Raw genomic sequence first — 12,721 nt, 5'->3', positions numbered from 1 at the left:
TTCTCTAGTGCAACAATAGGTTCACAATGAATGTATAATACTTACACTTTGAAAAAGTTGTCCAAGTCTTTGACTTCTTCCTTATTTTCTCCAGTTTGGTGTCCTCTAGTTTGTTTCCGTTTCCCACTTTCTGCTATGAGTCTTCATACTGAAAATATTTATGATATAGTCTTAACTTGATGCATTTTAACTTGGTTGCCTACACTATGCCGTATGGAAGCGAGCCTCTCAAGTCCTGTCCTGAGGTAGTGAGGGCTCTGATCGTCTTGCACTCAACTGAGCAATGACAATATCTTTAGGCAATACAATATAAAGCCTTTTAACCTCATTCTAGAAAACTGATTTCATTGGTGAAGCAAGAAATCACCCTTTAGAGCTCTTAGGTCACTTTCCAGTGGGAGTAATTATTTTTCACAAAATAATTTTCCAGAAATGGAAAAGAAAAAAAAAATTGTTTTGCCAGCCAATGGATACATATGAAACAAAAGATTACTTGATTTTAACTGAATATCAGTCAGCAAAGGAAGTATTTAAGTATTCAACTCCTAACTTTCTGTTAATAAAACAGTCACACAATCTTAAAAATGATCACCTTGCCTCAGGGTGTTTCCTCCAATCACAAGGAGCCCACTGCTTCATAAGACAGTTCAATCTATGCTCCACTGTTTCTACCGCCTGTAATTTAAAGAGTAAATCTATTAGCACTTCAATATTATGTTTCTTCAAATATTTAAAGAGGCTCTCATTTATTCCCTATATAAATTTATTTGTTTCCCAAAATACATCAACAGTCTTTTTCAACTATATTTTATAGAATAAGTTTTATAGATATCCACAGGTTCTGATGTAAGTTTCAAGTGGTGATCGTTAAGTATAGAAATTAAAGGTAAGAGCCCCTATTACTTAGTGTTTCTCTCTATCTTCCTATGTATCCTCTGTGTGTGTACCTCTTAGTAAAACGTTCACATATATAAGCATTTGTGCAAAATGACACATATTGCAGCACTGACTGAAGGAGAGAGATACTGGAAAAAACCTAAGTACATATATATATATTGAGAGTGGAGAATTATAATATTTTAGTGTGATGAAATACATTCAATGATTAAAATTGTTAAATAATATTTTGTACATATATATAAGGTTAGAAACATAATGTTGAGGGAAAAAATTAAAGATTGTAAAATTATGTTCAAATTTTTATAAACCAAAAAAAATGGACACACTTATGAATTAAATTTTAAAAATATCCAGACTACAAAGAAAAATTCTAAAAAGCATAAAGTCTAATTTAGCATCTTAAGCGAGAAATACAATGACAGACAGTTAAGAGACTACCACAATAGTAAAATAATGGTGGATTTCAGCAGCAATGATTCAGGGAAGACTCAGTGTCAACAAGCATCTGTTTTTACCAGACAAGCATAATCTTGACTGTTTTCCATGCTGTCTGGCTCCTAATGCTCATTTTCTGAGGCTACTTCTCCAAATGTACTACCAAACATGCAGATAATGCCAAATCCTCCTAATAATTGTGTTTTGCTCAGGATGATTAGAAATAGTTTCTTTTGATTGCATAAAATAATCATTATTAAAATAGTCTACAAAGGTTACTAGGAGATAAATTGTGTGGGAGTAGACAGGAAATATTTGCAAGAGAAAAATAACCAGAAATAACTTTACTAAAAAAAATAACAAAAGCTCCAAGGTGAAATATTTTGATATTTTGGTCCATGCTCTCTGTCTCTCTCTCTCTCTCCCCATACACACACACACACACACACACACACACACATACATACACACAATGTGCAATATGTATAAAATGTATACATTAAATTATATATATTTATATATAAAGAATAAAACAGAATAGTATCCAGAAATATAACCAAATATATATAAATTATAGTTTGTAATAATAGAGTTATTTATAATAATTTAAAGAAATATAGATTACTATATAAATGAAATTCATGGGAAAAGGTAAATTTCTATCTGCATACATACAGTTATAAAAGCAAAATAAATTTTAATTGGATCAAAGATTAAGTTTGAAACATTAGAAAAAATGCACGTGAAGATTTTTTAATAATCTTGGAGTTAGTAAGGCCTCTAAAGCATGACATTAAAGAAGCCATAAATATATGGATACGTAATGGATAGAACTGACTGACTTAATCATTTTTAGATTTGATATATCAAAACCCCACAATGAATATTAATAAAAATCACAAACTATAAAATATGTGCAACACGTATGACCGAGACTAATTCCTTGTAAATCAAAATGCTATTAGAAATGAAAATAAAGAAATATCAACAACTAAGTAGAAAAATGAGCACATGCACAGGGAGTTCAAAAGAACAAATATACTTTACAACTCTATGACAATAATAAGACCTCTTTACATTATAGATTGAAAAAATGTCAACATAATTTGAAGTAATTTGGGGAAAAATGCGTTAAATCATTGTCAATGAAAGTTTCATTAGAAACATACATTTTATACTTAGTGAATATATTTAAAGCAGAAAACAAGTAATATATTCAATTAAGAGACAAAAAATGCCCAATTAAAAATAAAAACCCTATTTCTCATTTAGAGAAATAAACAAATAGGAATTTAAAATAAACAAATAGGAATTTTGAAAAAACAAGCTTTTTGTTGTCACTTAAATTGGCAAAGATGACAAAGAAAAGACACACATTAGATACACACGAGAAAAAGACAAACATAATTGAAGTCACAGAAGAAGAGAGCACAAAGCTAGAACAATAGCTAAAGAGATTCTGGCTAACAGCTTTTCATAACTGAAGTATACTTCTAGCCATAGAACCAAGATGTTCAATAAACCACTAGCAATAAATAAATAAATAAATAAATAAAGAGCAAGCAAGATCATAGTAAATCCTAGAATTGCTGGGGCAGGAAGCACAAAATCCATAAGTGAATCAATGGGAATGTTGGGAAGAGAGTCCAATCTATTCCTTGCCTATTCTTTGTTATCTATATGTGAGTATTTTAGCTACTGGTAATGCAAAATTACAAATTCACTGTCGTTTCAATGAATATTTTACATTTTGGAGTTCACCATCTCAACAAATTTGAGTATAATCTCTATAACAGTCTCTTATCTGAGGCTTATATATGCCATTCCAATGTTGTGTATGGCTGGAAGCTTCTCAGAAAAACAGATCTCATGATATGTCTCTACTGTCACACCTCTTCACTGTAAGTTCAATAAATTCCACCTTCTTCACTGTAAATACTTTTGTCTCTAATTCCAGAGACAATCTTTGTGGAATCCTATATCCATATATTGAACACTCTGTGTGCCCTGGAATTGTGTCTGGGGAGAAGGAATACAGGTAAGGAAGGAAAATTCATATCAGGAGTAGGAATGAATTCCAATAAAGACAAGTCACTACCCCCACTTCAGAGGAAGGGGTGTGATACAGTTGATTTGACACCAAATGCATGTGGTCTGTCTGAGGAATGGCACCATAACAAAGCTGCAGCATGACTCCCTTCTGCCAACAGACCAAGCATTCAGGAGCTGTAATGGTGGTATGAGACTAACCTTGATAAAAGAGAGTCCATATTTTTGGTCCCTGATGGGCATTGTTGTGAAGTACAAAAATCTGCACACTTAGAGCCCACTCACATAGGTTCATCCTCATTCTTCCCTCCCAGACTACTTTCCTCCAATTTTCAATTTTGATCTTCAAGACCCCTAACAAGCTAGCAAAGCCATTTTTCAAAGCCCACGAATTCATGTTTATTTTTACTTATGACCAATTCTCCATCTAAAGCTGATAACTAAGTGTGATGTTTATGGCTCTGAACAATGAGAGAATTCTTCCTCATAAGTGTCCGTGAAGGTCATCTGAGTGAGCTGTAATGCAGCAGCAGTCCATTTTTTGGCTTGCACCAAGACATAGAATGAAGTCATCCATAGAAACTCTCCCATGAGGCCATAATATTGAGCTTAAGAAAATATATTAATGCCACAGAAATACTTGATAAAGGATTTAAACTACCTGTTCATACCAATTACTAGTGCCTTTATACCTTCAGCGTGGTCCCACACATGCCATTTCCAATGTATGATGGCTTGCTGCTGTGGCAGCTAGAAATTATGACTTAATAAATCATAACAGTTTGCGATGAGCAGTGCTCACATAGGCAGTCACTTGGAAATCAATGGTCAGGTACTTAGTCCCTAATAAGACCCAACAACATACTAAGATCTATGTTTTAAACAATAAACAGTTGTCTTCTGCAGAGACTTTTTTTTCTGGAATCCTAAAAGTTAGTAATTGTTATTTATCTAATTGACTTTTGTAAATAATCTACACAACATCCTTATTTATCATGGATATCTCCATTTCATTGGATTCCTGGTTGACATAGCCTGAGTGGCAGGGCAGTTTGCACTGAAGACCGGAATTAATACAGGGACTCACTGAAAACTGGAAATGCTATGAATCAACCTAAAATTGATATAAAGTAGTATTTATGAAGCAGTTTTTATGCTGCCTGTAACACTCAATGATCTTGCAAAAACTGTGCCTCTTTCTCAGTGGTAAAGAATATAAAGTAAAATAATGTGTATTTTATGTAATGGGAGGATACTCTAGCCTTTCCTAGTGTATTGGACTCAAAACCTAAATGATTTGGCAGAATTCTGAAAATATCTAAGGGTATTGCTAACCTTCTTGTATGTCGTTTCCTACCCACAGGTCTAATCAGAGCATGCCTTCAATGTGTGACTAATATGACGTTCTATAGATTATCATGACCATTAAGTTCCCTAAGGACTATATTATGATAGAGAGTAAAAGAGTTTTAAAAAACTGAACAAACTATAAATGTTCAGAAAGTTATGGAGTAACAAATGTGAATTTTTAAGGGTGAAAACTCCATCACAAGATGAAGTTGAGTGGTTTTCTGCAACTTTGTGTTAACATGTTAGTAGTTTTATGATATCCTTCATGTACTCAGTATGAAGTTAAATCTATTGGAATTTCAATATATTGCAAATACAACATATAATGTGGCAAGGATCTTCTCCATGGAAAAGTATTTATGATGAAACATAAATTAGTTTAAAATGTAAAACACCTATGGTGAAATACTGGATCATGGCTCTGCTGACAGATCCATTCCACCCACACCCCACCTTTATATTCCTCTAAAGACCACCCTGAAGTGCCTTTGCAATCACCTACTCTGTTTTTTCCTGGAGGGCTCTGTTACTCTGTGTTCCTGGAAAGTGTACCTCTGATACTTTCCTCCTTGTCCTGTGATTAACTTGACTTACACTATTGCCAGTTGTCTAGACTTAGTCAATGGAACTAAAGCTCCCTCATCTTTTATCCTGTTGGCATTTTGAGGTACTCTCTCCACTAGCCATGACACCCTCTCTCTGTAAAGTCTGGAGTATCACGTCAGCTCCTTCGAACACTTCTGAGCTGGGCATCGTCTGAAGGACTGTTCCTTGTCAGAAGGACTGCTCATCAACTTAGTTCATAAGCATTGCAGAAGTAGCTCAAATTGTGAGATCTCAGGAAACAAATAAAAGTCTGCCCTGGGTTTGGTAGCATCCCTTCTTACTTTTGAAAATATCTGGATTATCAAAAGCAATTTAGGAATATATTCATCTACCATAGACAAATCCCCTAATATGGTAGAGTTTGGCTTAGCCAGGGAGAAATATGTTAATTAATTCATCATGTGAGTTATAGTGGAGAGGGATCCATATAATACAGAGCCTGTGCAGACCAAAAAGTTTGTTTTTGTTTTTTTTTTTCTTCTTTATTCTAAGAGAAATACCTAAAAATTAAAAGACTGAAGAGATTGGTGACTTGATCAAAAGCTAAGTAATCTGTTCAAGGTCACAAAATAGTAATATAATCAATGTTCAAATCCCGATTTTTGACAGCCAACTCAAGACACTTTACACTTTTTCAATTGACTAGAGTTATTTCCACATTTACTAAAATGTTCACTTCTTCTGCCATTTTATACAGTTAAAGTTATCTGTCTGTCAATTTGTACAGCAGTGTAGGGAAAGTCTATAGGATCTGTAAACCAGAAAGAAAAAACAAACAATTTTTAATACTATCCTGTTACTTTGAAATGTGTGTATTAAATAGTTGATTACAAAGTTATATTAATAGTTGCTTTATTTTTTATATTTTAAACAAAATTTAAGGTGGGATTCTACAGCACATAATATCACAATCCTAACTGAAATGCAATGCTATGTGCTTTTCATAGTTTCCCTTAACTAGGAATTAATTAAATTAGAAATTCATTGCTATTAGCATTAGGAATGTCTCTGTTTTTATTGGAACTAGAGTAATTTGAAAATTTTGTGGAAATATGCTGCAATAAACATACATGTGCATGTGTCTTTAGAATAGAATGATTTACATTCCTTTGGGTATATAACCAATAATGGGTTTGCTGGGTCAAATGGCATTTCTGGTTCTAGATCCCTGAGGAATAGCCACACTGTCCTCCATGATGGTTGAACCAATTTACACTTCCACCAACAGTGTAAAAGCATTCCTATTTCTCCACAGTTTCACCAGCATCTAATGCAAATCAAAACCACAATGAGATACTATGTCACACTAGTCAGGATGGCAATTATTAAAAAGACGAGAAATAAATTTTAAACAGTGAGTTTACCAAATGATAGCATTGACTTTATAAATGCTATCTTTTTTTTTTTTTTTTACATGGAGTTTTGCTCTTGTTGCCCAGGCTGGAGTGCAATGGCATGATGTCAGCTCACTGCAAAGTCTGCCTCCCAGGTTCAAGCGACTCTCCTGCCTCAGCCTCCCCAGTAGCTGGGACTATTGGGCTAATTTTGTATTTGTAGTAGAGACGGAGTTTCTCTATATTAGTCAAGCTGGTCTCGAACTCCTGACCTCCTCCCCAGCTTGCATAAGAGGTGGGCTATTAGTTGCCCACAAGTTGGGAGACCAGCTCTGACCTAGCCAAATCAGTGAGCTTTTTTACTCACCAATGAGATGAACCATTCATTTCCCAGTGAACCTTAACCTCTGTTAAGATTGTGGTTCCTTCGGTACTTTCTCTTTGCTATAGGGCACCACCTAGAGTTTCCTTGTATCTTATAGTTACTTTTCCATTATAGTTCATTCTTTATACCAAACTACTTAATCTGTTGTATGATTTCTGTCTCCTGACTGTACACAGACTGCTACATATTTCTACAAACAGTGAATGAAGTGAAGGTTTTATTGAAATCTTTAGTGATGGTCATGGAGTTTGTCTCTTGTTCCTTGTAATTCTGCACCTTATACATTTTGAGGCTGACATTAGGATTATACAAGGTTAGGAAGATAGTATAATCCTGGAAAACATTTCCTTCAGCAATATAGTCTCACTTAAATTAGGTCTGATATGTTCAATATAATTAGTCATTAGGGAAATGTAAATTTAAAATACAATTAGCTGCAACTCCACACTTGTGAGGAAGGTAAAATTAAAATGACAAATAACAAGTTTAGCAAACATGTAGAGGAAGTGAAATTTTCATGGGAATATAGGAACATAAAATAATGTAAGCACTTAAAAAAGGGTCTGTCAGTTTCTTTTAAAAAGTTAAACATACACCTACAACATGATTCAGACATTCCAATTTATTATTTGCCTAAAAATGGAAAACTAAAATCTATATCCATACAAAGACTTATATACAAATAAGCAACTATGTTGGTAATAGGCAAAACTGAGGCACAATAAAAATGTCTATCGACAGTGAATTAATCAATAAACTGTGGTATTCCCATACAATGAACTACTTCTAAGCAATAAAAAGGGAACATAATATTGATACATGTATAAAAATAGATAAATTCAAATAAATATACTGAGTTAAAGTAGGAAAAACAGTAGAACAAGTAGTGGATTGGGGAGGGGTGGCAGAAAACTTTTGGGACCATGGATACATTCATTATTTTGATTATAGAGACAGTTTTATGGGCATATGTCAAAACATCAAATTGTGCACTTTAATACATTCAATTTATTGCATATCAGTTATACCTTAGTAAAGCCGTCTTAAAAAAACATGACTACATGTGACTCAATCATCTCATTCCTAGCTATCTACTCACAAGAAAAGAAAACCTAGGTTCACACAAAACCTTATAAAGAGATGTCTGTAGCAACTTCATTATTAATTTCCAAACCACCCATACATTCTTCATCAACAAACGGAATAAACCATAACCCTCAAAACAACATTGATAAATTTCACATACATTTTGCTAAAGTGCCAGCAGGAAACCAGATTCCAAAAAGCTACACACTACAGGATTATATGAATATCTGAAAAAAAGCAGAACTACAGAGAAAAAAAGAAATCCGTGGTTTCCAGGGGTGTAGGAGGTGGTGAGAAGTTGTCTATATGGGAATAGCAATGGGAAAATTTGGGTGATGGAACTATTCTGTGTGGAACTGTAGTGGTGGACATAGAACTCTATGCATTTGTCAAAATGCATAGAAATACACAAAACTAAAAGTGAATTTAACCCTAAAAGTTTTTTAAAGGTAATCACAAATGTAGAAACAGCTGTACTCTTCTTCAACCTGGCAAAAGTACAAATGGTAATTAAAATAATACTAAGCCTGTAACAGAGAATGAAGTGTTAGGGCAATTGACAAAATATATTTTTAAAGCTTCATTAGAAACTAAGGTAACACAAAATAAAACAATGGTTTTATTTACATTTATTTTCTCATTAAATTAGCAGATTAAAATTTTATGCTCAATGATACAAAATATGAATTGTATCAAATATGTCTTCATTAAATTCATTAGGAATTTTTAGTATTTAAGAAAATATTTATGATATGACATATAAAATACATGAGTATATTTACAATATGATATGCAAGCAACTGCAGTTGACTGAGTGTGTGCTGGAGAGATCAGGTGTCCTTGACCTGTTTCCCACTCTCAGCTGCTGTTGCCTGAGCAAGGCCATGGCCTCCACAGTCCTTGAAATCCCACCCCCTGGGTCACTGCCTGTGAGCTGCTGCTGCCACCAGCCATCTCATTTTCCCCACACCCACTATAACAAAGAAGGAGAAATTCTTCAACCCAAATCAGGCTGAGTGGAAGTTCCTCTACATCCTGACCAGTGAAGAACATTTGGGGCAAATCACCAAGTGCCAGAGGGGCCCTGAGGTGGCGTTTTCTTAGAATCGCCTGTTCCCATTCTGAGTCATGGCTTAGTAAATGTTCTGGGAAATGAGAATTTCCATCTCACAGTGATTGTCCGTAGAAGAGAAGGCTATAGATGAATGTTAGTGACATGTGTGTTGGTGGCAGTAGCAGAGGCACACTAACCTGTCACCTAGCAGGAGACAGTGCTTCCTGGACCACTAGTGAGAGAGAGGAAAAGAGGTTTGCTCCTGCTCTTCTATCTAGTCTTCTGTGGGTTCCTAGCTGTACTCTTTTTGTTCACAATGTGGGCTATGCTTCAGATACTGAAAGATAGGGTTCCAAAATACCAGCTTCCTAGTTCAGGACTTAAAATTTCTCCAGAACCAGTGATGGCATTAAAATATGCATTCAGTATGTCTGATTCAGCTTCCTAGAATAGGTATTTTGTAGATTTAATAATTTTCTAAAGCTGTATTAGATGAACAGAAGAATCTCACAATCCATCCTGATGAAGTTCTTTTTGAAAGAAGGGACTAGTTTATAATGCATGTAAATTTCCTGCTACCTTAGTTTAAGCATGCAGTGGTATGGAGGATCCTGATATTTGTGCTTTCAAAGGAAACCCTTGTATTCTTGTAAAAATTAGCAGTGTAATTAGATTAAATCCTCAAGTGGAACCAAGGCTAATGAGTTTAAAAGAAGAACACCAGACAAGTCTGATAACCTCTCACCATGGATTTATAGACTTAAAATATTTAGCACATTGTGGAAAAAAATATGCATGTGGCATATCTATAGCAGTTGTTGTGTCTAAGTAATCTTTGATCATAATGCTGATACCAGGAAAGAAGCAACACTACAGTGCAGGATTGATGAATCACCCAACGTATAAAACCAAGGTGTTTAAAAGCATAGTGAATGCATAACATGAATAGGATAGCTCCACAGGAATAAATATTGTGTTGTTTGTTTTTATTTTGTGTCAAATGGACTGGACAGTATGTAATAGAGTGAAATCACCTTGAAGGAAGTTGGGGTGGTACCTAACCCTGGATGTCTTAGTTCATACTGGCTGTTATAACAAAATGCCACAAAGTGAGTGGCTTATAAACAATAGGAATTCAGTTCTAGAGGCTAGGAAGTCCAAGATAAAGAAATTAGTAAATTAAGTGGCCTCTACCGACTCTAGATCATAGACAGCAGTTGCTCTAACTTCATATGTCAAAAATAAGAAGCTCTCTGAGGCCACTAATGACATTCATGAGAGCTCCATCCAAAAGACCTAATCACTTACCAAAAGTTTTACTTCCTGATACCAGTAACTTGGTGGTAAGGATTTCAATACATCAATAGGACATAAAATGTTCAGACTATAGCACTACAGGGGGTGGGGGACATAAAAATTCAGCACACAGCTCTGGGGTAGCATCATAATGTACTTTTAGATTACAGTGTTCATTGTTCTGAAGTAACTGCTTTTGCTTCTTGTTCTATTTTTATGTGGTTTTATTGCCAAGTGTCTAAAGCTTTATATGCTATGTTATGTAACTGTTTTATGGACTTAAAACTAGTTAACTGTCATATTTTGATGTTAACACCATTTTGGTGACAAAATGATAAGAATAAATGGTACCTTGGTAACATCAAGTGATTTTATATAGCTTCATAAAATGTGATCTCTTGCATCTCTCAAGTTTTGTATGTGAGGAGGAAAAAATAAAATAAAAGTGGATTTGAGAAGTGTTATCTTAAATTCTTATAAAATTAATTTTACATGCTTAATTAGTCTATGGATCATTTTAATACAGAGCATGAACTTTTTGATGTAAAATGTATGAAGAAAAGAATGTTAACGGAGTGTTTTTACTGCTAAAGGTAAATCTCACAAATTACTTAGTATATCTTAACCATAAAAGAAACAGCATTTTTAGTTTAGCAAGTATGAATATGCACATAAGTTTTTATCAAACAATTTCCTATTTTATCAAAATATTTTAAATTGTGCAATCATTTGTGAAACACTCTGTATTGATTTTAGTTAGCAAATATAAGCAAATTAACTACAAAACTATAGCAAGTATGACTGAAGAATGCACAATTGTGTATAGGCTTCTTTACAAGTATTTAACAAAGAACATGCATTTATAATTTCAAGCAAACAAATTAACTGTTAAAAACATTGACGGTTAGAAGAAAAAGACAAAGTCTGTGTCTTGAGTTCCCACTTGTCTACTCAATTCAACAAATCTAGTCTTCTGAGAGAGAGCCGGGAAGACACCCTGGAAGTTACATACTGGGTCTTCAGTTTATGAATTGCTGATTTTACCTCTTTGTTTCTCAATGTGTAAATAAGGGGGTTTAATGTAGGTGTGAAAACTGTAGGGAATACAGACAAAATGTTATCCACTGGTAAGTTGCTGAAAGGCCAGGCATGGATGAAGATACAGGGCCCAAAGAATCGGGTCACCACAGTAATATGGGCAGTCAGAGTGCTGCGAGCCTTGGCCATACCTGATGAGGAATGTCGCCGCACAGTAATCAGAATGACCATGTAGGAGATCAGCAAAAGAAAAAATGAAGTTGCCCCCATAAGACCACTGTCCAAAAGCATCAACACTTCAGGGATATAAGCATCTGTACAGGCAAGTTTGATGACCAAAGTAAGGTCACAATAATAACTGTCCACTACGTTTGGGCCACAGAAGGGGAAATTTACAGTGAAAGCTAACTGGCTCAGGGAGTGCATAACCCCAATGACCCAAGATCCTACCACTAGGCCTGTACATGTGCACAAGTTCATGATGTTTGCATAATGGAGAGGTTTGCAAATGGCTACATACCTGTCATAGGCCATGGCTACAAGGAGCACCATCTCACCACCAGCAAAGACATGGAGCAAGAATATCTGGGCCATGCAGCCCTCAAAGGAGATAGTCTTGGGTTCAAGAAGGAAATCATGGATCATCTTAGGGGTTGCATAAGAGTCAAGAAAAATATCAAAAACGGAAAGGTTACTGAGCATGATGTACATGGGTGTATGCAGGGCAGGTTCCGAAATCACTGTAAAAACAATGAGAAGATTGCCCAGCACAATGGCAATGTACAACAAGTTAAAAAACACAAAGAAGAAATACTGGAGCTCCCAGGAACTGCAGAGTCCCAGCAAAACAAACTCCGGCACCCTAGAATAATTTCCCTTGTCCATGGTCTCAGCCTACAAGAGAAGTAACTACAAAGAGAAACATCAATGGGTTATTATCAAGATCCAGAAAAGTAGACTACAATCCAAAGTGTTCTTCTCCACATTAATTTAAAATACTCTAGAGTTATCCCACTAGGAAATGTCTTATCTGTAATTTTGACATATATATATTCTTCTCTCAATTATCCTTATTAATGAAGAATGGCTATGAGGTACAACCATAGGAAGTCAACAACCCCATTTTATAAATTTGTGGGTTAAATCTGAGGCTAAGCAAATAACATATGTATACCATAAAAACGTCAA

At 34.9% G+C, this 12,721-nt stretch overlaps 1 protein-coding gene across 1 annotated transcript; it reads right to left on the bottom strand.

Annotated features, from left to right (window-relative positions):
• Positions 1–11,446: 11,446 nt before the first annotated feature.
• On the bottom strand, positions 11,447–12,418 carry LOC105527466 (olfactory receptor 4K15-like). Its single transcript, XM_011963793.1, has one exon. It carries the CDS (start codon positions 12,416–12,418, stop codon positions 11,447–11,449), a length of 972 nt encoding a protein of 323 aa, XP_011819183.1.
• Positions 12,419–12,721: the final 303 nt, after the last annotated feature.

Source organism: Colobus angolensis, unplaced genomic scaffold, assembly GCF_000951035.1.
Source record: "Colobus angolensis palliatus isolate OR3802 unplaced genomic scaffold, Cang.pa_1.0 Scaffold625, whole genome shotgun sequence".
Taxonomy (NCBI): domain Eukaryota; kingdom Metazoa; phylum Chordata; class Mammalia; order Primates; family Cercopithecidae; genus Colobus; species Colobus angolensis.
Note: the sequence above shows the minus strand (reverse complement) of the source record. Positions and strands in the feature narration are given on the sequence as shown.